Raw genomic sequence first — 21,903 nt, forward strand, 5'->3', positions numbered from 1 at the left:
ACCTGTTCGTTTTACTGGTTAATTCTTGAATCAGTGCACATTGAAGGGGAAGTGTCACCTTCTGCTCGTTATGTAACCAATGTATTAACATCACCTATACCATAAAACTTTTTGCTTACTTGATGCCTTAAAAATACAATTGCCATCCCTTTAACTTACTTAATGGCCAATGGATTTCGTATCATGCCAAGCAACTCTGTATCTGCTCCAAGTACGAGTTAATTACCTTGCTCATTGCTAGCCATGTTTCTTGTGTTACATATTTTTACCTAGCCCCCTCAACCGACTCCCTTATTTCTAAGATGGGGGTCCCCAGACCAGCCCACATGGTATGTCCTCTGGCATGATTAATGGGGCCTTATTGCTAAAGAGCACTGCAATCCACCTCTATCCTGAAGTATGGGAGATATGCTTATTTTGTACAAGGGCCCTGTTTACCTAATGTAACGGTTCATCTTGGTCTGTCAATCCTAGTTTTATCATGCCCTTTGAGTTATGTACTGTAAGAAGCATTATAAAAAATGTCAGTGCTATAAAAATAAAAGGTAACAATGAGAATGGTAAAATTCATCTCCGCTAAACTACAAACTTGTGAGCAAGGGACTGGTTCAGAATAAGGTTTAACATCACAATATAGTTGGATAGCAAATCTTCTCCAACAACAAACTTTGCTAGATAGCAGTAAGGGAGTACAAAAAATAATTATCCACTTTAACCCCTTCAGCACCGGGACGTACCTGGTACTTCCTGGTTACTGGTCACCGGTAGACCGGGACGTACCAGGTACGTCTCCTCCAAAAAACGCCCCCACATCACCACGATCGCGGTGATCGTGGAGGCGCTGCTGCTACTGTCTGCCCAGGACTCCTGGGCAGACAGCACAGCCTGTCTAAGCCCGCCCCCATGCCTACGATCACTCCCACGGAGTGATTTTGTAGGCAGAAACAGCGATTGCAGAAAGATCTGCAATCGCGGTTTCAGCTGCCACAGGCAGCTTCAGGGAAGGGGTGGGGGTGTTGAATGGGTCCCCACACAAGTGTGGGGACCTGACCCATCACCCCCCTGCTGCCTGATCGCTCCATGAGAGCGTCAGTGCAGCGTTAACCCCTTCAATGCCGCAATCGCGGCATTGAATGCCGCGATCGCGGCATTGAAGGGGTTAATTCCCGTTTTGTAGGGGGCTCTGCTGCTGGTGGTCTGCCTGGAAACCCAGGCAGACCAGCAACAGCAAAAACGAGCCCCCAGAAGTCCTCTGATCAGTCCTGTAGGACTGATCAGAGAGACTCCTCCCCTACAATCTCCAGTCTGTTGGAGATTGTGTCCCAGCTGCCAGAGGCAGCTTCAGGGACAGGGAGACAGGGTTCTTTGGTCTCCACATGAGTGTGGAGACCAGCCCCCCCACCCTCACCCTTCCTCAGTTAACCCCTACCCTCCTCTTCCTCAATTAACCCCTTCAATGCTGCGATTGTGTATGACCCCCATCGCAGCATTGCAAGGGTTAATATTAGTCCCCACAAGCTTGTGGGGACTAAATACCAGTCAATGCTGTGCTTCAATGGAGCATCAGCATTGAAAGAGTTAAAAAAAAAAAATGTAAAAAATAATAATAAAAAAAATTAAAAAAATAAATTAATTTAAAAAAATTAATAAAATAATAATAATAATAAAAAAAATAACAGCACTGACCTGAAAGTCCAGGGTGCTTCCAGGTAAAATGCTGGGCTGATCAGATCGCTCCTGGCCAATAGGAGTGATCGGATCATTATGGCAGCCCACGGATGACCCTGCTCTACAAAGAGAGAGGGGTCATCTAGGGTAATTATGAAAAAACAAATTATTAATAAATGAAAAAATCATAATTATTACCTGATCACTTGTCGGTGACATTTTAAGTCGCTGATTATTGATCGGTCTCCCTGATTGATGTCAGCGGCCTAAACCTGTCACTTACAAGTAATCTGATAAAAAATATTTAAAAAAATGTAAATGCACATGTTCCAGTTTTGCCCTCATAGCTTCCTCAAATAATGCATGAACCATGCATGTGAGGCTTTGTTGGACTCATGGGATGTTGGTGAACAAAATGTGGTGCTTTCTTCCACTGTTGCACTTATGGTGTGCAAGAAATTCAGTGCAACATTGAAATGTATGCGTTAAAAACGCAATAAAATAATGTCCCTGTGAAGTTTGGCAGACATCAGTGAAGAAATGGCTAACTGAAAACTGTCAAAACTACCCTAGTTGAACACCTTGACTTGTCTACTGTTCATAAATGTATACTTTTATGGGGTAATTTACATTGGGGGGCTTCCAAAATCTCCCAAATGGGATATGGGCCCAGGAAACCAATTTCTGAAAATTCCAAATGTGAAAACGAAAATGCGCATGTTCCAGTTTTGCCCTCATAGCTTCCTCAAAAATTGCATGAACCATGCATGTGAGGCCTTGTTGGAACCGGGGGATGTTGGTGAACACAATTTGGTGTTTTTTTCTGCAGTTGCACATATTCTATACAAAATATAATATAAAATCTAAAGCAACATTGCAACATATGCAAAAAAAAAAATAAAAATATAAAAATACCTCAAAATTTGGCAGCAATTGGCGATAAAATCCCTGTTTGAAAAGTGTCAAAATGACCCTAGTTGTACACCTTGATTTATCTACTGTTCATAAACATATAATTTTGGGGGGATAATCAGTATCTGTGACAACTATTGCAGTTATTAGACTACCATGCCAAATTTGAAAAAAATTACATTTCAAAAACGTAATGCATGCCTTGCAATATTTTCCCCTATACTGGTCAAAATAGATAAAAATCCTGGCCATGTTGGGTGGTTTCCAAATCAGGACAACTTAATGAATATATTTGGGATAATTTTTTCCCATTGGTTCAATGTGTGTACAATTTGTATGTATACAAAACTGTAAAAAAATGCATTTTTTTCATTTTTTCCCCACTTTTTCCAGTTTATTTCAAATAAAACAATGTACTACCCAGCTTAATATGGTTTCAAATGAAAGCCCTACTTGTGCTGAAAAAAACAATATATGATTTGTGTGGGTGCACCACTTGATAAGAGAAAAATTACAGTTGAAGAAAGACATTGCAAAAACACAAAAACGGCTCCGGTCCTTTAGCGACACCCTAGCTTAAAAATCCCGGTCCTGAAGGGGTTAAACCATTTAGCTTGTCCACGTCAACATTGGAGGTATACTGAAGGGTGCCAATCAATCCGGGGCTATGGTGTCATGGACTACAGCCAAGCTGTGGCTCTGGCATAATTTATTTTGGGTAAAGACTCTACATATGTAGCTACCATACTGCTAAAATTACACTCTGATATTTTTCTTTAAAATCAGACGCATTCATATTGGCACTATATGTTATAATCTTCAGTATGATGAATCCACAAAGATATATCCACGTCATGTGCATTCCGGCAGTTGGGTGTATACCCATCACACAGCAGCTTTGCCTGACAAGTATGTCAGATGGCTTTCACCTCTGGGAGGACAAACGAGGATGATCGAACACCCCAGAGCCTAATTTAAACATCCACAATATATTTGTCATATAAATCAAATGCATGTTTTCTCTGTCATTTCACCACAGGAAGGAGTCTTCCTAAATATCAACCAATACGCTTTTAAGAAGTTCCAGATGTCTCTATGCCCTGAGCAAACGCCGTAAGTTCCAACACAGGAGCATTGTTACCAGTACAGCACTAAACTCTAATTGTGATATATATATATATATATATATATATATATATACCATATAAATATACAGCAGTATCAAGGAAAGCAGTTTGGTTTTAATTGCTCTAAAGCAAGTAAATGGCTCTCTTATTAGGCAATGCAGATAACTCTTTAGAGTTAATTAGTTGACTGTGACCTATGACTAGAAGCAGTCATCAGTAAAAAAAATTTAAAAAAAGGTAAATAATTTGTCAAGTTTTATTTTTTTTAGGCCCACTGCTGGCTCAAATACAGCTCTAGAATTTCCATATTAAAACCATATATTTCAAGCATTTGGGACATTTTTATTAAAGGAAATAGCTTAGGCTAGGATGACCAACATGCTTTTTTTAACATGGGGGCATGGTACTGTCATTATTCTGAACTGCAATTTATTAACCACTAACATATTCTGTATAATTTATGTATGGGGTGGTTAGTAACAAGAAAGACACACATTCAGATAGAACATAATTTGACGATTCTGCCCATGAGTTTGCAATCTAGCCTTGTGGTACTTTCGTACAAAGATCCAAGACAAAATAGTGAACTTCTGTTGGGCACTGATCTTACATTTTACAAGGAATTATAGGGCTAATTAAGAGAAAATGATGTATTAGGCATCTAAAAAAGCTTCGTGGAGGACAGTAATAGTTTTCATTTTGCTTTTGCAATGTATATCTAGTTAAATAAGCCATCTGGTAACCTTAACTAAGGTAAACTGGCTACTAAGCACAGTATTTCATGATGCCATGCATGTAGTTCACACTTATCATCTGGAACAGTTTTAGATGGCTTTGCAACAATAGTTACAGGGGTAAAAGTTATATAGTGACCTTTTTATAACTTTCCACGTGAATAGTGAGTGTAAAAGGTTTGGCACTGGTGGGTATCCTGAATATCTGTCTTTTCATATGTTTGAATCCTTTAAGCCTCAGGACAGATGATCTTTTAACACAAATATGCGGAACCAGGCTTATTTTTGAGAGTTGGTGCATATCTGTTTTAACATCCTGTATGGAGTTCATTTACTATATGGATGCTTCTCTGATGAAAAATAAATAGATCGATCGATTTGGGTACAACCTACTTCATCGCATTTTCAGTTTTAATAATGACCTATAATTTAGCCAACAATTATGAAAAACGTTTGGAAGAACAGTGTCAACATTCTTGAATTGTGGGTTTTCTTTTTTTGTAATTAAGGCATTTGATTGCAACAATGTATCCTGGCCTGGCCATTCCTCCCCCAAAATTGCCATATTGAGCAAGAAGGGTCACAAGTGTGCCCATGCTCAATGGACCCGCTAAGACGGAGAACTCCAATATATCCCTTTACAAAAATGAAGAACACCCTCTATAGTCTACTGTTCCCAGACAGAGCACTATTGCAGAAGTTTCTTTAAGCAAACTAAATAAGAAATATAATAGTATATCACACTCTTAAAACATTATGTTCTTGTTGGTTCTTTGAAATAAGTGTTTAGCGCTACACATGAATGTGGGCATATGAAACTAACCTCTAAACCCGTATTTCAGTGTATGAATGCTTTATAAATAACAAAAACCCCGTAATTTGTAATTTTCTTAATAGTTTTCTTTGAGCAGCAGTGTTAATTTAGGCTGGGAGAAATAATGTAAAAATGTTAAACTGTAGAACTTGTATAAAGAATAACAATTTGTCCCTCTAGACTAGAGTTATTCAATGTGTTCTGAGCTAAATGTCAAAAAGTTTGTTTTTTAAATTGTGATTTTCCAATGTTTCCATGTTCTTAGTTGGAAAACACATGATTTTATTTTGCATTTTCATAAAGTCCCTCCCCCTTCGTACTTTTCCTTTAATTAAATGGTTAACTTTCCATAGAGCTTTTAATATTATGCTTCACATCTTTGACTGATATATTAAAATAAAACACAAACTCTAATTATGACATTCCAAATAGCTAGTCATTTCCAACAAAGTTGGCCCCTTCTGATGGTTCTTTCTTAGGAAATGCATGCATTGTTCATTAGACTGGATAAAAGTTGTCAAGTAAAATGAAGAGCTTCTCATTTAATATTCCTTTTTTCGGTAATTTGTCTTCATCCTTCTTGACAAGTCTCTCCTTCCATTGAAATCCTTGCTTTATTTTACTAGCTAAGCATATTATTATGTGCAGCAGCACACTACCACCTAGCGGACAAATGGTATGGTTACGGTTGAGATCCCATCCCAAACCTACAGTATACACAAATTGCAGTCTAACTAGGGTCATTACATTACACGTTTATATATAGCACCAGCTGATTCCTTAGGGCTGTTACAATCGGAGTCAGTAATAATAATTTTAAATCGCACACAATAACAAACTGGTACAAAGGAGAAGAGGGTCCTGCTCTTGCAAGCTTGCAATCTAGTAGGTGGTTAAGTGGAGGTAAAACAGTAGGAGAGGACTGCTTGGATAGGCTCGAGTTCATTGAGTCAGGATGAGCTGTAGAGGTTGTTGGTCATTCAGATGGCTTAATTAGGATGCTGGCTGAGATAAGGGATGGTCGTGGCAATATTTATTAATGAATGAATGTTTGTTAGAATGAGAGTGTATGTATGAGTGTGTTTGTGGCTTATCATGTATGTGTAAGTGTTTGTGTGTGAGCATGTATGTGAAAGGGTGTGTGTTTGAGTATGAATGTGTAAGTGTGTGTCAGCATGAATGTTTAACTATGTGTGAACATGAATATGTAAGTGTGTGTGAGCATAAATGTGTATGTGCATGTATGTGTGTATGAGTACGAATGTGTATTTGTGTTTGCGTGCAAGCATGTATGTATAAATGTTTGTATGTGAGCATGAACGTGTATGCGTGTGTGAGAGAATGTATGTTGCATGAGTGTATTAGTGTGTGTAAGTTTGCATACAAGAAGGGTTTTGTTGTGCTAGTATATGGCAAGGGGCCAATGGACTTTACTTGCCCCCCTGTTACCCTTAAACCCACCTGTCTGGGACCTTACTGTCTATTAGGTTCCTGCAACACTGGACCTCCCAATGTTATAAGCTGTAATCTATGCCTGCAATTTTCCATGCATTGTATATTTGATCTATACCTTCAATAAGTTTGCATGTGATTTTCAGTTGCTCTGAACCTGCAATTATATTTTTCCATGTGTTATTTATTGAATCCATACCTGAACTACATAGTGGAGAGGTGTGGCTCAGTGAGGGGACAAAGTCACTCTGGGTTTGATGATGAGGGAGGGTCACAGGGATGGTACACAAGGTACCTGGGCACCCAAGACCGGCCCTGATGATGACATCCACCTCCATTTCGGGTGATCGGCATAGTAGTGTGTACCTCCCTTGACCAGTGCGTGAGGATGTCTCACATGGACTCACACTAGGGTCAGATGGAGGGGGGCCCAAGCAAATGCTTTTCCTGGGTCCAATGAATATTTAAGACTGCCCTGCCGTACCACTGTCTATGATTTTTCATTGGGCTATAGAATTCAACCCACAATAGAAACAGATGGTGAATCTATTTTATGGCTTAGTATTTGGTTTTCAATTCTATGGCAAGAAGCATTTCAGATAAAGATATGTATTGATTTTTTAAAGCAAACCTGAACCATCCAATAATGCTGCACTGAAACTCCAGAACTGCATTAATTGCTGTTGTTATATTTATTAATAAAAGATCAAATATGTATTGTACACCTTCCCATTGTGCTGATATCCACATGTGTATGAAGGAGGTCTCAATCTCTACACCTGATGACTGGGAGAAAAGCATTGATCCATCCATGCAAGAGATCTCCATTTTAATAGACCCCATAAGACTTTCCTTATTCTGGACAAGTATTAAAACAGGAAGTTGTAACGAAATATGGTGGAAGGTGGACCTAAAATGTCAGCACATTTGGGTCTTTCCTCTAAAGAGAATGGAAACTCATACAGTTTCGAGAGTAGGGCAGAGTTCTGTGTTTTGAGAGGTTTTCCTGTTCCCAGTTTCAGCAAGTCCATAAGGTAGTAAGCTGTGCATCAAATTAGTTTACTTGAAAAGCTCCAGGTAGAGACATATCAAGGGAAGCTACCTACATATATGGTAGCATTGCGATATGGTGGCACTTCTTTGTAGATTAGTTATTATGGTACTAAAGAAATTAGAACATTTGAACCTAGCCTTAAAACCAGAAATGTGCATTTTGCATCTAAATTGGCATAAAATGAATAAAATCCAAACCCTAATCAGAATCCATAGTTTGATTGCATCCAAAATAATAATAGCTCGAAACTGGTAAAATAAGTAAGGTATGCAGTAGAGATTGGCAGATATGGGAAAACTGCATTAAAAAGCTGGATAAAATAAACCTCTAGATAGATGAACTATTTTTACAGGGCAACAATAAGTTAACTAAGTATAATAAAGAACAAAACATTAAGAAAATGAGGTAGATGGCCAAAGACGGGGATACTCATTGGATGTAGGTTTTGTTATATGTTTTAGTCTATTATGTTAGAGTCTTCATTTTGTGTATTGCTTACACAGGTATTATTTTTATTTTTCACTTACAGTCTAGTGATTACTAGACTTGTGCATTTGTATTCGGGCGAACATGAAAATGAACACGATGGGTGCATTTTCGTTGTTTAGCCCGAATACCAAAGAAACAAACATGGCGGCGGCAAAACAAATACAAAAACGAAGACACACAACACCAAGAATCTTCGTGTTTATCTTCGTCTTCATTAATGTATACAACTAATCTCCCTGGTCCCTTCCCCAACTAGCCTACCTTATCTACGCAGCATCACAGGGGTTAACGGGAGCGGAAATCTGTAGGTTCGCGCGAGGAGTTAAAGTCCATGTTAGAGACTCTATTGATCGCCGGCAAAGGCCTCTTCTGGCATCAACCAATAGAGTTGCTCTTATGGACCTTTAACTCATGTTCCTTCCCCAGGCCAGGGAGCTCTTCTGGCATCAACCAATGAAGGAGCTTCTTCCCGGCGACCAATCGAGTCGCTCACATGGACCTTTAACTCCTGGAGCAGGGAGACCTATGGTCTCCTCAGGCCAAGTTCCGCCATCAGGAGTTAAAGACCAATAGAGTCGCTTGTACAGACCTTTAACTCCTGGAGCCTAGTTTTGGCGTCAAGAGTCAAAGGTCCGTCGGGTTGCTCATACGAACACAGGAACGTTCAAATATTCGTGGAATACGAAGATCTTTTCCCCCCATAAAGACGAACATGAAGAGTTGACCGGCAACCAAGTCTAGTGATTACTAATTTCATGTTTTAAATGGAATTTTGGTATATTTTGCAATAAAAAAGGTTTGTCTTGCAGTCTGTAAATATATTCTGCAACTGCCGCCTCTCACCCAGGTGGGTAAGGCAATATTGAATTCAACCAAGAAAGCACAATAGTAGAAGTGTCATTTTCAAATATTAATACCCCTTTAATACTAGCTGAAAGGGATAATGTTTATATGAACATACACCTCTTATCAATATCCTGAATGCATGAAGCTGACGTTATCTGCAATAAACTTTGATCTTTCTGTAACACATTAACTAGTACAAAGCTTCTGTGTTATCCTCTGTGTGGTACCAATGGCATCACCTCAGTCTCCGTCTCAAAGTTCATTCGACTCGATGCACTGCCACATCTAGCACTTCAGTAGAGGAACACTAAAATCAGCAAAGGTAAGAAAAAGTGTGTAGCAGTTAATATCAATATACAATTTGGAATTTATTATTATTATTATCTTTTAATTATTTAGCTTCAACAATTAACGCAGCACTGCTTACAGTGCATACATTGAAAGGATACGACAAAACACGAACTGACAGACTAAGACAAACCAATACATTGGGTAAACGGGGCCTTGCTCACAAGCTTACGATCTAGAGTTGTTACATATATTATTTAAAATATATTATGATAACACAGAGTAATGTTCGGGCTGAATGTGGCATTCCCCAAAAGTCAGGTGTGAACTATATTTATTTTTTAAATTTAGTCTGTCTGTGTAAGGCAAAACAAAAATTAATCTTGCTCAATGAGAAATGTATTTTAAATATATAGCTATACCAGGGAATTTCCCGCAGGCCACCACTTCAGGAAGAGGGTGCTAGGACCCAGGAGGGTATGATCCATGGTGATGGGTGTGATCTGTGAATAGCGGTGCAAAGACAGGAAGTAGGTGGAACTGGACAGGAAATGGGAGGAGCTAGTAATAAAAGTGATGATTTTTATTCTGAAATGAAATTGTTTTTCAACCTTTTTATTAATCATATTAAACTTTTTAAATTATTATAGACGTATGCATAAGAATATCCTGCATTTGTACTGTATATATAATTACAAGTTTAAGATAATACTAAATTACAGGGGGGCGGGTGGTACTGTATTTTTTTCAGAGAGTAGCATGGGAAAGTATAATGCGTGCAGATTTTATATATGACCAAAAATATGTTTTATAGTGTTGCAAGATTTATAACCGCATTACACAAAGGTATAATCAACCATAAGTTTAGAAAAGATGACAGAAGTTTTGCAGTCATGTACATTGTAACACTGAATGATTTTGGAAAGATCGTAGATTTGAAAGGAAATGATCTGTGAAGATACTAAGCAATTAGCGATAATTATGCCAATACACAGGCTTCCAAATACAGCTTAGAATACAAATTATTTTCCAAGTTTAAAGCATACAGGCTTCAGTGTTTTAATTTTTCAGCTATAACTATAAATCATGAGAAACACGCATGATTAACTAAGGACCACTAACCAGTTGAGGATTAATTTTAGAATTAAGCGTAACTTGAGAAATTTGATGTACCGGTATTAGAGGTATGGTGTGAAGTGTTTATATATTCAAATACTGTTGATCAGCATAGATAAAGTGTTGCCCTGCAGTATGAATGGTGTGTACACCCGTGAAGTTCCTCAGTTACACATTTCAAACATTGTAGGGGACAGCGCTTTACTTGTGCCGGTCAGCTAATATGGAAAATATATGTATTGTGGAAAACATGGGCATCGTGGTCCCCCTAACAAGAGGCTAAATGTATGAATTCAGAGACAAAAACAAGGCGAATACCCAATAAAATATTCCTGAACTTTTAGCAGAATACACCAGATTTGATGTTTAGTTGCACATATGTATGTGTATATATTTATGTATATGTATACATATGATGGAAGTATGTGGCAGGGCCTAGCCTATGGACACTGATGCCAGGGTGCAAGGATTTTTTGACACCTCCAGGTGGCTATACCAAACCTCTTACCTTAACAATTATGACACTTCTAACCACAATCATTTTCTTTGATAACCCCTCCACCTCTTTGGGCTCCCCGACCACACCAGGTAACATGTCACCCACAGTGCCAGCTCTGCCCCCAAATAGCTTCTCAGTACCATTTTTGCCCTCAAACAATTTACCAGTGTTATCTTTGCCCACAAACAACTTAACAGTGCCATGTCCCTAACAGCTTGTCTGTGCCATATTTGTGTCCAAACAGCTTGTTAGTGCCATCTTTGCCTCCAAACAGCTTGCCAATGTCCTATTTGCCTTTAAATAGCTTGGCAGTGCCATCTGTGCATTCAAATAGCTTGTCAGTGACATATTTTGTGCCAAAACAGCTTGTCAGCGCCATCATAATTTTCATTTTGTTGCTTTTTCGCTCTAACTTACTCTTACTCACACACTCTCACTCGCACTCTCTCTCAATGTCTCCCAACCTTCTCCAACAGACCACTTCAGTCTCCCTGACCTTTCTCACAGCTCCACTTCTTCTCTTGCCTGTTTTTGTTATTCTGTCTTCTTTTTTGTCTGCTTTTGTGTGAGCCAGGCCTTCCGGAGCACTTCTGCAAAAGGATGGAGCTTCTATGCAAACCCTCTTCCAGGATTGGGACCAGAATAATGCAAACAGATTTTCAGAGAAAGAAAGGTGCAAAAAACCCTTGACTTTGTCTGCAAATCTGTCTTCATTATTCTGACATCTTGGAGTACTTCCTCAAAAGGGTATAGCCAAGTGTATAGCCTCTTCCCTGATACTTCAAGGGTGTGCCCAGAAGCTCTGCTATTTTGTGGACTGAAAAGACTGAAGAAAGTAGCCAGAGAAACAAGAAGAGGCAAGAGAAGAAGCAGAGCTGCAGGTGCCAATCGTGGGAGAGGGTTTGCCTAGAAGCTATATTCCCTTGTTTCATATTGAGCCCCTCCCTTTCATTTCCTCCACTGTGTATCCTTAGCCTCTGAGTCTCCATTTTCATACAGATATTTAGGCCGGGTCCCTCTGGGGCTGAGGTAGTGTGCTGCCCAGCTTGACCTAACGTTGCTAGGCAATAGCTTCCCTTTTGTTGTTTTAGGGTTAGAAACTATAGCTAGGAGTAGAACAGTTTTCCATTTTTTACCAGCACCTTTTAGCAGGCTTTAGGGATCACAGGGATTGGAGGAGAGGTATATCATCTAGTGCTCCAGCAGATAGTAATATATACTCTGGCCAGAGCACCCCTTGCTCTGATGGCTGATCTCCCCAACCGAGCCTTATAAACTTTGAATGGCTAAATCAGGAGCTTTGAATCGTGTAAGTCTTGAAAATCTTTATGTAGACCATGAAGGGTTGAGCAACCTAGCCATGGGTGCACCATGAGTTGGGATTTATTAAGACCCTGGTCTTGGCTTGTTAAGCCATAATTGAACCTGACTCTCCTGCAACATGGAAAGTTACAACATGCCATGTGGGAGCAGGAGTTTAAACTGGCTCGCTCAGCTCTAACATCACACGTCCTTTTGCACAAAGATTTCCCGCATTGGGTTGAAACCTCAGCATCTTGATGTTCTTTACACTAATTTTTTCAAGATCTATTAAAAGAAAAAATATACCTTAATATATTTTAGGCACTAGACTTATAATTGCATAGAATCGATTATTTCTCTACATAAAACCTGGTCATCCTGGGTAACATATATCTGTGACAGGTTTTATGTATTCATTTGTGGTACTTTTGATGTCTTTAATGTAATAATGCATATTTTCATGGCGTATGAATTGTTATAAGGCTGGCCCATAAATTAATAGAACCTTTTTATGAAACCTTTAACACATTAAAAATATTCAGATAAAATGATTTAAATATATATAATAGCACACTTTCTTTTTTTTGCCTACAGAATACATAAAATGGATGACACTTTTGAAATCACTGTTAACCTTCTTCTCCTGGGTAAGACCAAAAGTGGTAAGAGTTCACTTGGAAACAGTCTCATAGGAAGTTATGAATTTGAAAGCCAATTTTCCCCTCACTCTCTGACCAAAGAATGTCGGCTCTGCAAAATGCGCATACCCGAGTTTGCGCGGCGGATGGGAAAGGAATTAAGTCTGCGACTACAGGTGCTGGACACTCCAGGTTTACCTCACAGCACCTTGAACAGGGAAGAGGTAAAAGGCCGGGTGAAGAGAGCTCTCTCACAACAATTTGCAGAAGGCTTACATATGGCCTTACTCGTCCTCAGGGCTGACATTCCACTCTGTGAAGAAGATAACCAGCACACTGTCAAATTAGCGGAGGTAATTCATGTAATAAGATGAGTAATTTGATTTTCGTTATTTTCTCTCGTGGGTTTTTTTTTTGTACATGTTTATCAATTTCTCTTTTCAGGGACTGAAGGATCCAGATAAATTAGGACTCATTGAAATAAAACAAGTTAATGCTTTCCAATTCATTACATGGTCCTCTAGCCCTAAAGAGTTTAATTTCTAATCTGAAATTAAATCAAGATATCTGCCTTCCATAAACTTCAAGAAAATGTACAAAAACTGTAAATTGCTGCCAGATGAAAAGGCTAATATCATCCTGGTGTTCCTTACTTCCAACAAGGGCAAGCTAGGTTAGGCTATTCACACACATCCTGTCAAGTCATATTAGGATATTAGGGCTAAAGAAGGAAAATGTGTTGGAATAGCCTTAGACAAATTGTGCGACCATTTAGATTGCGATGGGGTGTTCTTAACATAACTTGCACACATCCAGGAAACATTACTTTAAAACGGAACAAGCACATCATTTGCAGTCATCTTTTCCTGGGCCACAGCACATGGTTTTTTGGGGCTGCTTCACTAACATGAGTGATGTAATCAACCCCTTTGGTGCCAACTACATTTGGGATACATGTTTGGCAAAGTGCACCCCATACATGTGGCAATTGACATGTTAAATAAACAGGGTTCATCACTGTCTGAAATCATACAATTTCACCGCACTAAATAAGCATGTGGAATGGTGTTTTTAAAATCTGTTTCCAGGATTACCAAGATAATTCCTCCCCTACAATTTATTCATCCGCTATTGTTAAGATTTTCACCCTCTTTGGTGAAAGCCGATTGGCTCCATCTTAATCATTGCATAAGATAGAAAGCTATTTCAGAACAGGACGCTAATAGCGATGTTAGATTTGGTGAAGATCTCATTCTATGTAGTAAAAAGAGGCTAATACAGAGAGGCAGGGCCGTAACTAGAAAATATTTGGCCCTGGTGCGATAATTGCCCGGGCCCCCCAACAGCTGGTCTGCACCATCATTACCCCCAAACAACTTGTTTGTGCCTTCTTTCCCCCTTGCTCCCCCTTCCAACATACAGTCTGGCACACATATGTAAAACACACGTTCATTCTAACACACACTCCATCTCACCCCACTTAAACATACATGCTCACACACAAAAATCAACACATGCATGCTCACTCACACATAATTACACATCCATGCTCACACACACACACTTACACATGCATGCTCACACATATATGTTGGAAGGGGGAGCAAGGGGCAAAGAAGGCACACATGCATGTTGACACACACACAACTAAACAGCTATGCTCATATTAATTAATTCATACATACATACAAACATCCCCTGCCCCCGCTTACCTTTCACAGCTCCTGCAGCTAGCTATCCTCAGTTTCACTGCGGGGTCACGCAACCCAGACACGCTCCTGTCTCACCGTGCCGGTTCAAAATAGTTTACAAAGGGCCCTTCTGACCTGGACTGGTGCGGTCCAGGTCGGATGGGCCCATTCTAAACAATTTTGAAGCAGTACAGAGAGAGGCAGGAACAAGGGGTTGTCCCTGTAGGTACGCCGGTGCAGAGAGGGAATATAAACATGAATGGGAAAGGCATTACATTTATTCTGAATATAATACAACACCAAGGACTAATTAAAGTCTGATTCTCTACATCAAGAATAACTGTTCTAGTATGTATTCTTGGATGTCCAGCGGTGGCATTCTCCATTATTTCCTGTAGGGTGATCACATTGGCCATTTTTTGCAAAATACATTTCACATGTTAATGACCACTAGTGCATGTAAGGTGATCCCCTATATTATGTGGGATGTATAACTTTTCTGTAAGATTATACATCTTGCAAACTGCAGGGGGCAGCACTTTAGCTGTACTGGTCAGCAACTTCTAAAAACTATATGTGTCCTGAAAAAAATACCAATGTGATCAGAGCACTGCCGATATGTTTAGAGGATGTAGACGCTAGTAAGGTTGCTTTCCCAGGTCTGCCTTGATGGTCGTATACCTAATTTTCACGACATTGTGTAATTGGAAAAGGCATGCTTTGATGGCAGTATTTACAATGTAAAGATATGGTTAGCAGAACAGGAAAGGACATCATCAAAGTACTGCAGTAATCTGCAATCTGGAATTTCCTTTCTTTTACATGATAATTATACTCAGTACATGATGTAATAGTTGGCTTGTAAATTACATTTTTTTCCCTATGATCCCAGATGCTACGAGGTCATTGGCTGCAAATAATCTAAAACAAAGTGATGAGATATTAAAATTGAGGACACAGAACAGATTGAATCTTGACTTGTAAGTCTAATGTGTGATGCTATTTCCTTTCTGACTTCTATGGTCTACTGCGGCAGGGTCAAACCAGAGTGTCAGCAGGTTATTATAAAAGAAACCGTCAACCTCAACAATATATAGAGATCAATATGCTGTACATTAATATAAAAACAGCCATCATGCCTATTTAGGTGGACGTAACACTGTTATAACTAAATGCAGCCTTAGAAATATAATTCCTGGTACTGAATGACTACACCTTTCCCAGAAATAATTACTTTAATCAAGTCAAAATTGCCTCATTCATAATTTTTGACAGCAGATACAGGAACATAAGCAACCAAGGCTGCAAACAGGTTAGGAATTTTGTGTTTCCCTGCCTTAAGACACATCGTTTAATGAATGTATATCTGAGATGCCTCTCCTCCAGCTTGGATTTTAAAAACAGTGTCATATTTGCAGCCCTTGAAGACTAGAGTCGTGTAGCCTTCTCTTACGTTAAACTACTCTTGTTTAGACATATCTTAACCCTTGGTAAATACTAGACTTGGGCGCCGGCCCACTGTTTCTGTTCGTCTTCGTGTTCAATTTCGTGGGGAAAAAAATCTTCGTATTCCATGGATATTTGCCCGTTCCTGTGTTCGGTTTGGGCGAATATTTGTGTACATTCTTGGTGTTCGGTTTTTTTTCTTAATTTTTTTCCATTTTTTGTAGAAGGGTTTAATACAGGGTTAACGTGGTACGCACTACGCAGCAGCTTTGGCGCCAGGATTTTAAAAGTCCGTACGAGCAACTCTATTGGTCGTCGGCAGGGGCCTCCTCTGCCATCAACCAATGATGTGTACCTGCACTTCATTGGTTGATGGCAGACGAGCCCCCTGCTGGCGACCAATACAGTCACTCGTCTCCCTGCTCCAAGAGTTAAAGGTCCATACGAATTACCAATAGAGTCACTCGTACGGACCTTTAGCTCTTGGAACGGGGAGACCATGGACTCCCCAGGCCAAATTCCACCGTCGAACTCTATTGGTTGCCTGCAAAGGACTCTTCTGGCATCAACAAATTGGTTGATGCCAGAGCAGGCCCCGCAGGCGACCAATAGAGTCGCTTGCACGGCCCTTTAACTCCTGACGGGGAACTTGGCCTGTGTCTCTGCTCCAAGAGCTAAAGGTCTTTAACTCCTGACTGTAAACCTACGGATTTCCGCTCCCGTTACCTACGCATCACTGCAGGGGTTAATGGGAGCAGAAATCCATAGGTTCGCCGTCAGGAGTTAAAGGGCCATAAGAACAACTTTATTGGTCGCTGACAGGGGCCTCCGCTAGCATCAACCAATTGGTTAATGCCAGGAGGCCCCTGCAGGCAACCAATAGAGTTGCTTGCACGGCCCTTTAACTCCTGATGGCGAACCTACGGATTTCATCTCCTGTTAACCCCTGCGATGCTGCACAGATAAGGTAGGCTAGATGGGGAAGGGACCAGGGAGATTAGTAAACGAAGACGAACACGAAGATTCTTTGCGTTGTCTTCGTATACGTTTTGCCGCCATGTTCATATATTCGGTATTCAGGCTGAACAACGAAAACGCACCCATCATGTTCGCCCAAATACGAATGCAAAAGTCTAGTAAATACACTATATGACCAAAGCTATGCGGACACCCTCCTGATTATTGAGTTTAGGTGTTTCAGCCCCACCTATTGCTAACATCTTTATAAAATCAAGCACAAAGACATCTCCATAGACAAAAACTGTCAGTAGAATGGGTCATACTAAGGAGCTCAGTGACTTTAAACATGGCACCGTCACAGGATACCAGAGGTCAGTTAGTTAAATTTCTGCCCTGCTAAATCCACCCTGGTCCACTGTAAGTGCTATTATTGTGAAGTGGAAGCATCTATGATTAACAGAGTGGGGCTGCCAAATGCTGAAGGGCAAATAAAAATTGTCTGTCCTCTGTAGCATGCCTCACTACAGAGTACCAAACTGCCTTTGGAAGTAACATCAGCACAATAACTATGCATTGGGAGCTTCATAAAATCCATTTAGCTGCACACAAGCTGAAGATCACTATGCGCAATGCTAAGAGTTATCTCTAAAGCACACCACCACTGGACATCTGGAGGACTGAAAACATGTTTTCTGGAGTAATGAATCAGGCTTCACTATGCGGGAGTCTGATGAACAAATCTGAGTTTCATGGATGCCAAGTGAACACTACCTACTGGAATGCATAGTGCCAACTGTAAAGTTTGGTAGAGGAGGAATAATGGCTGTTTTTCAGGGTTAGAGCAAGGTCCATAAAGACATGGTTTGACAAATTTGGTGTGGAGGAACTCAAGTGGCCTGCACAGAGCCCTAACCTTAACCATGAGATGAATTGGAAAGGTTATTGTGAGACAGGCCTTCTTGTCCAACATCAGTGCCCGACCTCGCAAATGCTCTTTTGGTGGCACTAATGTCTATGGAAACACTTGCGGAAAGCCTTCCCAGAACATTGGAGGCTGTTATAGCCACAAGAAACTCTATATTAATGTCCATGGTTTTGGAATATGATGTCCAACAAGAATAGTGTTTTCAGAAATCTGCTTATGAGCCATTATATGTGTTCTATTTCTGTTATCTTAGCGCAGTCTACTAGGCAGTTACCCTTACTCCTTATCATACTGCCTTGTGGTAAATAATGAGAATCAGCTCATTGTGATGTTTGAGCATGGATGGCAGCTTCCAGGTCTTCAGATAAAGGAAGATTGTTGGCCCCCCAAAAAAGTGTTTTTTTGTCCATGCTAACCTAAAGTACTGCATACAGAATTGTATTTCATGCTCAATGAGTATGTTTTTCCATTGGACTTCCCCTAACAAAGCAATGCTTTAAACATTCTTGAGTGAAACTGGATTATGTAGTGAAGAAGGGATACGCATAGATTATTTCTAAAAGCTGCATTGTCGGTGACATGGTTAACGTAATTGCTGATTTCACATCAGGCAGTAAGAAGCTGACCTTATCAACTTATTATAGCATCATAAACAGCATACGGCCGGAAGTTTCATAAAGACTGCCATGACTGGTCAAAAGGTTAACATACAAATAATTTGAATTCAGATAAGAATCAATTCAGCCCATCTAGTCTGCTCGTTTTTTCCCGGTGTAATAACTCATACCTTAATCAGTCCTTGACGGAGAGTTTTAATGTCAGTCAATCCACAAAAGACCCACAAGCAGTTGTGAAATAATCGTTAAGTATTTTCAAGGTCATAGAAAACAAACATATACCTACAACATTTGTATGAAAACATCTTGCCCTCTTTTTTTGCTGTAATATTCAAGTGTTCTTCAAAATTGCTTGAGTTGAAACATATAAGGTTTCATAATTTCAACAATTTACTTAAAAAGGGAAAACATTCTAGAAATCGTGAAATGTGAGACAGTCTTTGATTTTCTGGACACAGTCATTTGCTTTTTGTAAAAACGGCACTGAAAAGTATTTATAAGCTCAGGATCGTTTCCTGCTTTGTCAACTTTTATCCCGTGTATGATAGGAGCACTTGAAAGCATCAGATTCAGTTCCCTCAAATAAAGTATGATTTTTATGTAGGTTAATGCACTATTTTGAGGAAAAACTTGCAACATCTGTCAAATGCCTTCTACATAAAACACTAAAGTAAATTATTAAATTGCTTATTTTTAAGTCTTGACAAGTATACGGTCCAAGGTGGTTACGACATGGTTATTGTCATGACCCTTCAGAGATTTTATCTGAAGTACCGTATTGGCTCGGATATAGGCTGCACCCGAATATAAGCCACACCCTAAAAGTTAGGTGCTTTTTTAAAGAAAAAAATTTCTTAGTAAAAAAAAAACAAAAAAAAAACACTTAGTGGAACAGATATGCTGCCACTCTGCCCTCCCCAGACATGCTGCCACTCTATCCTCCCCTGAGATATGCACTCTGCCCCCGAGATGTGACCCCCCCCTGAGATATGCTGCCACTCTGCCCCCAAGAGGTCCCCCCCTAGACTTACCGGTGCAGACTCCCCGGGGTCTTGCAGGGCCGCAGTACGCGTATTCAACTTCCGGTGCTGGCACTTCCACCATGGGAAGTGCCGACAAGGAAGATTGTTATCGTACATCGCGCAGACGTTCACCGGCTGCGGTGATGCAAGCGTTAACAACCTCTCGCTGCTGGCACATCTGCACGATGTGCTTTAACAATCTCCCTTGCCGGGACTCCCCCCGTGGGAATTCCCGGCAAGGGAGATTGTTAAAGCACATCGTGCAGATGTGCTGGCAGCGGGGGCTGTTTACGCACATCGCCGCTGCCGGTAAACGTCTGCACAATGCGCTTAGACAACCTCCCCCCATTGAAAGTGCCGGCAGGGGAGGCTGTCTGAGCGTATCAGAGAGTAGGATGCAGGTCCCCTGCACCACCGCTAGACCCCAAATATAGGCCGCACCCCCACCTTAAAGTGGGGGAAAAAAGTGCGGCCTATATTCGAGCCAATACGGTAACTGTTTGTATGGAGGGCCCAACAAAATGCCGACCTTTACTGCTTGCTCATGACATCTGAGACTGCAGAGATGGTGAAACCGTGAATCAGTGATACTAGGGCTTTTTAAAGCTTTGTCACTTTGATCAGTTTATCAATTGTTTCAGGGTTTAAAGTTTTCATTGGCCATTTGGCTTCTTACAATTGCACAAAGATTCTTCGAGCAGCTTCGGTACTGCTTGTCCCCGCTTTACCATCATTATATTTCTATAGCACCAAATCTCTGCAGTGTTTCTTACAATACATATATTCAAAGGGTGAAAAAAAAATAGAAATGATAGATTAAGACAAACCGATACATTAGGTAAAGAGGGCCCTGCTCGCAAGCTTGTTGTATGTCTCCATTAATTTGCTTAATTTGCCAAATAAACAGATATGTTGTAATTTTTCTATATGGCAACTAGTTAAAGAAGCTCCAGTCTTAAAGCTTTAGAGCTTAAAATCACTTTGCCCAAGGAGACCTAAAACAATTACCCATCACGGAATTGGTAAAACAAAACCTGACAAAAAGAGAGCAAATATGCAACCTGAAATCATCAAGGTACCGAAAAAAAAACAAAAAAAAAAACTTTTTTTTCTTTTCCACAGGATCTACTGGGACCTAACTGGAAGAACTTTACCACTGTTGTACTTACCCATGGAGACAAGTTACGAGAGTCACAGATTAAAGAAGAGGAATATCTTAAATCAGCTCCAAAAATGCTTTCGGGTCTTTTGGAAAATGTACACGGTCGATACATTTTTAGAGATCCCACAGATAGAACCTTACGCGAGGAAAGGGCAATCTTAGTAGCTCGCATCATGGATTTTATACGGCAAAATAGCTACCAGAGTTTACAGGTTCAATAGTATATAGTCTGATAATCCTTTGTTAAGCAATAATTGGTGGAGCCTGCTGGGATCATGGATAATCCTGCAGATACTAATATATTATTAAACAGCATGAGTGGCATAAGGATCTAGATGGCCCTTTAAAGTTTTTAAAATAAAAAAAGAGACAGGGGTGCGTTTTAAGTGTTACGTTAATAGCCCTTGGGATTATTTAGAAAACAGACAACTCAGTGTTACAGGGTTTTCTTAATTTTTTGTTTTTAATGAGCTCTGGCCAGAAAGACAGACAATAACACCATGTGACGACAGCATATATGTTTCCATGGTGTTTTGCCGACTTTTGCTACAGCGACCAGAGCCTCACTGTACATAAAGCACTCCATCAGTGACACGGATAATAACTGGTGTCCTTGCGCTGTGAAAACCATGTAGGAAGCTTCCTATGTTATCATAGCCTGTTTACATTGTGGGAGTGATGTTTTCTTTCAAAAGTGTAACTTAAAAAGCAAATATAGTATTAATATTATTAAAGAAATAGTCTTGTCATTTTTTATAAAATGATAAATAAAAACGTAGATTAGAAACATTCTTAATCTTTACTTCAAATATGTATTATGTGACATAACGGTTGATACCGCTAGAAATGGTGATGCTAAGAAATATTCCTGACTGAGTCAACCCTATTCCTGAACCTTTCAACAGTAATGAACGGATCTTACGGTTGGGCTCATTAATTTAAGACATGAGCAGATATAAGTCCAACATAAAAGGGACTTTGCATGATGCTAGTCATAACGCAGAAGAGTTTGTATTCATGGCTTGTTTTACATATTGCACTATCACAGTGTGGCACGGCTTGCCAGACCCCTTCTATTCCAATGGCAATTGGCTATGGAAAATGGTTACTTTAATTTTTTTTCTTTTTCGTTCTGTTCATT

General features: G+C 39.9%; 1 protein-coding gene across 1 annotated transcript; it reads left to right on the forward strand.

Moving 5' to 3' along the window:
* Positions 1-9,321: 9,321 nt before the first annotated feature.
* GIMD1 (GIMAP family P-loop NTPase domain containing 1) lies at positions 9,322-21,109 on the forward strand. The gene is made up of 3 exons (XM_053461532.1): positions 9,322-9,418; positions 12,896-13,292; positions 20,723-21,109. Exons 2-3 carry the CDS (start codon positions 12,906-12,908, stop codon positions 20,981-20,983), a joined length of 648 nt encoding a protein of 215 aa, XP_053317507.1. The 5' UTR covers positions 9,322-9,418; positions 12,896-12,905; the 3' UTR covers positions 20,984-21,109.
* The last annotated feature ends 794 nt before the right edge of the window (positions 21,110-21,903 follow it).

The sequence above is a fragment of the Spea bombifrons genome, chromosome 1 (assembly GCF_027358695.1).
Source record: "Spea bombifrons isolate aSpeBom1 chromosome 1, aSpeBom1.2.pri, whole genome shotgun sequence".
Classification (NCBI taxonomy): domain Eukaryota; kingdom Metazoa; phylum Chordata; class Amphibia; order Anura; family Pelobatidae; genus Spea; species Spea bombifrons.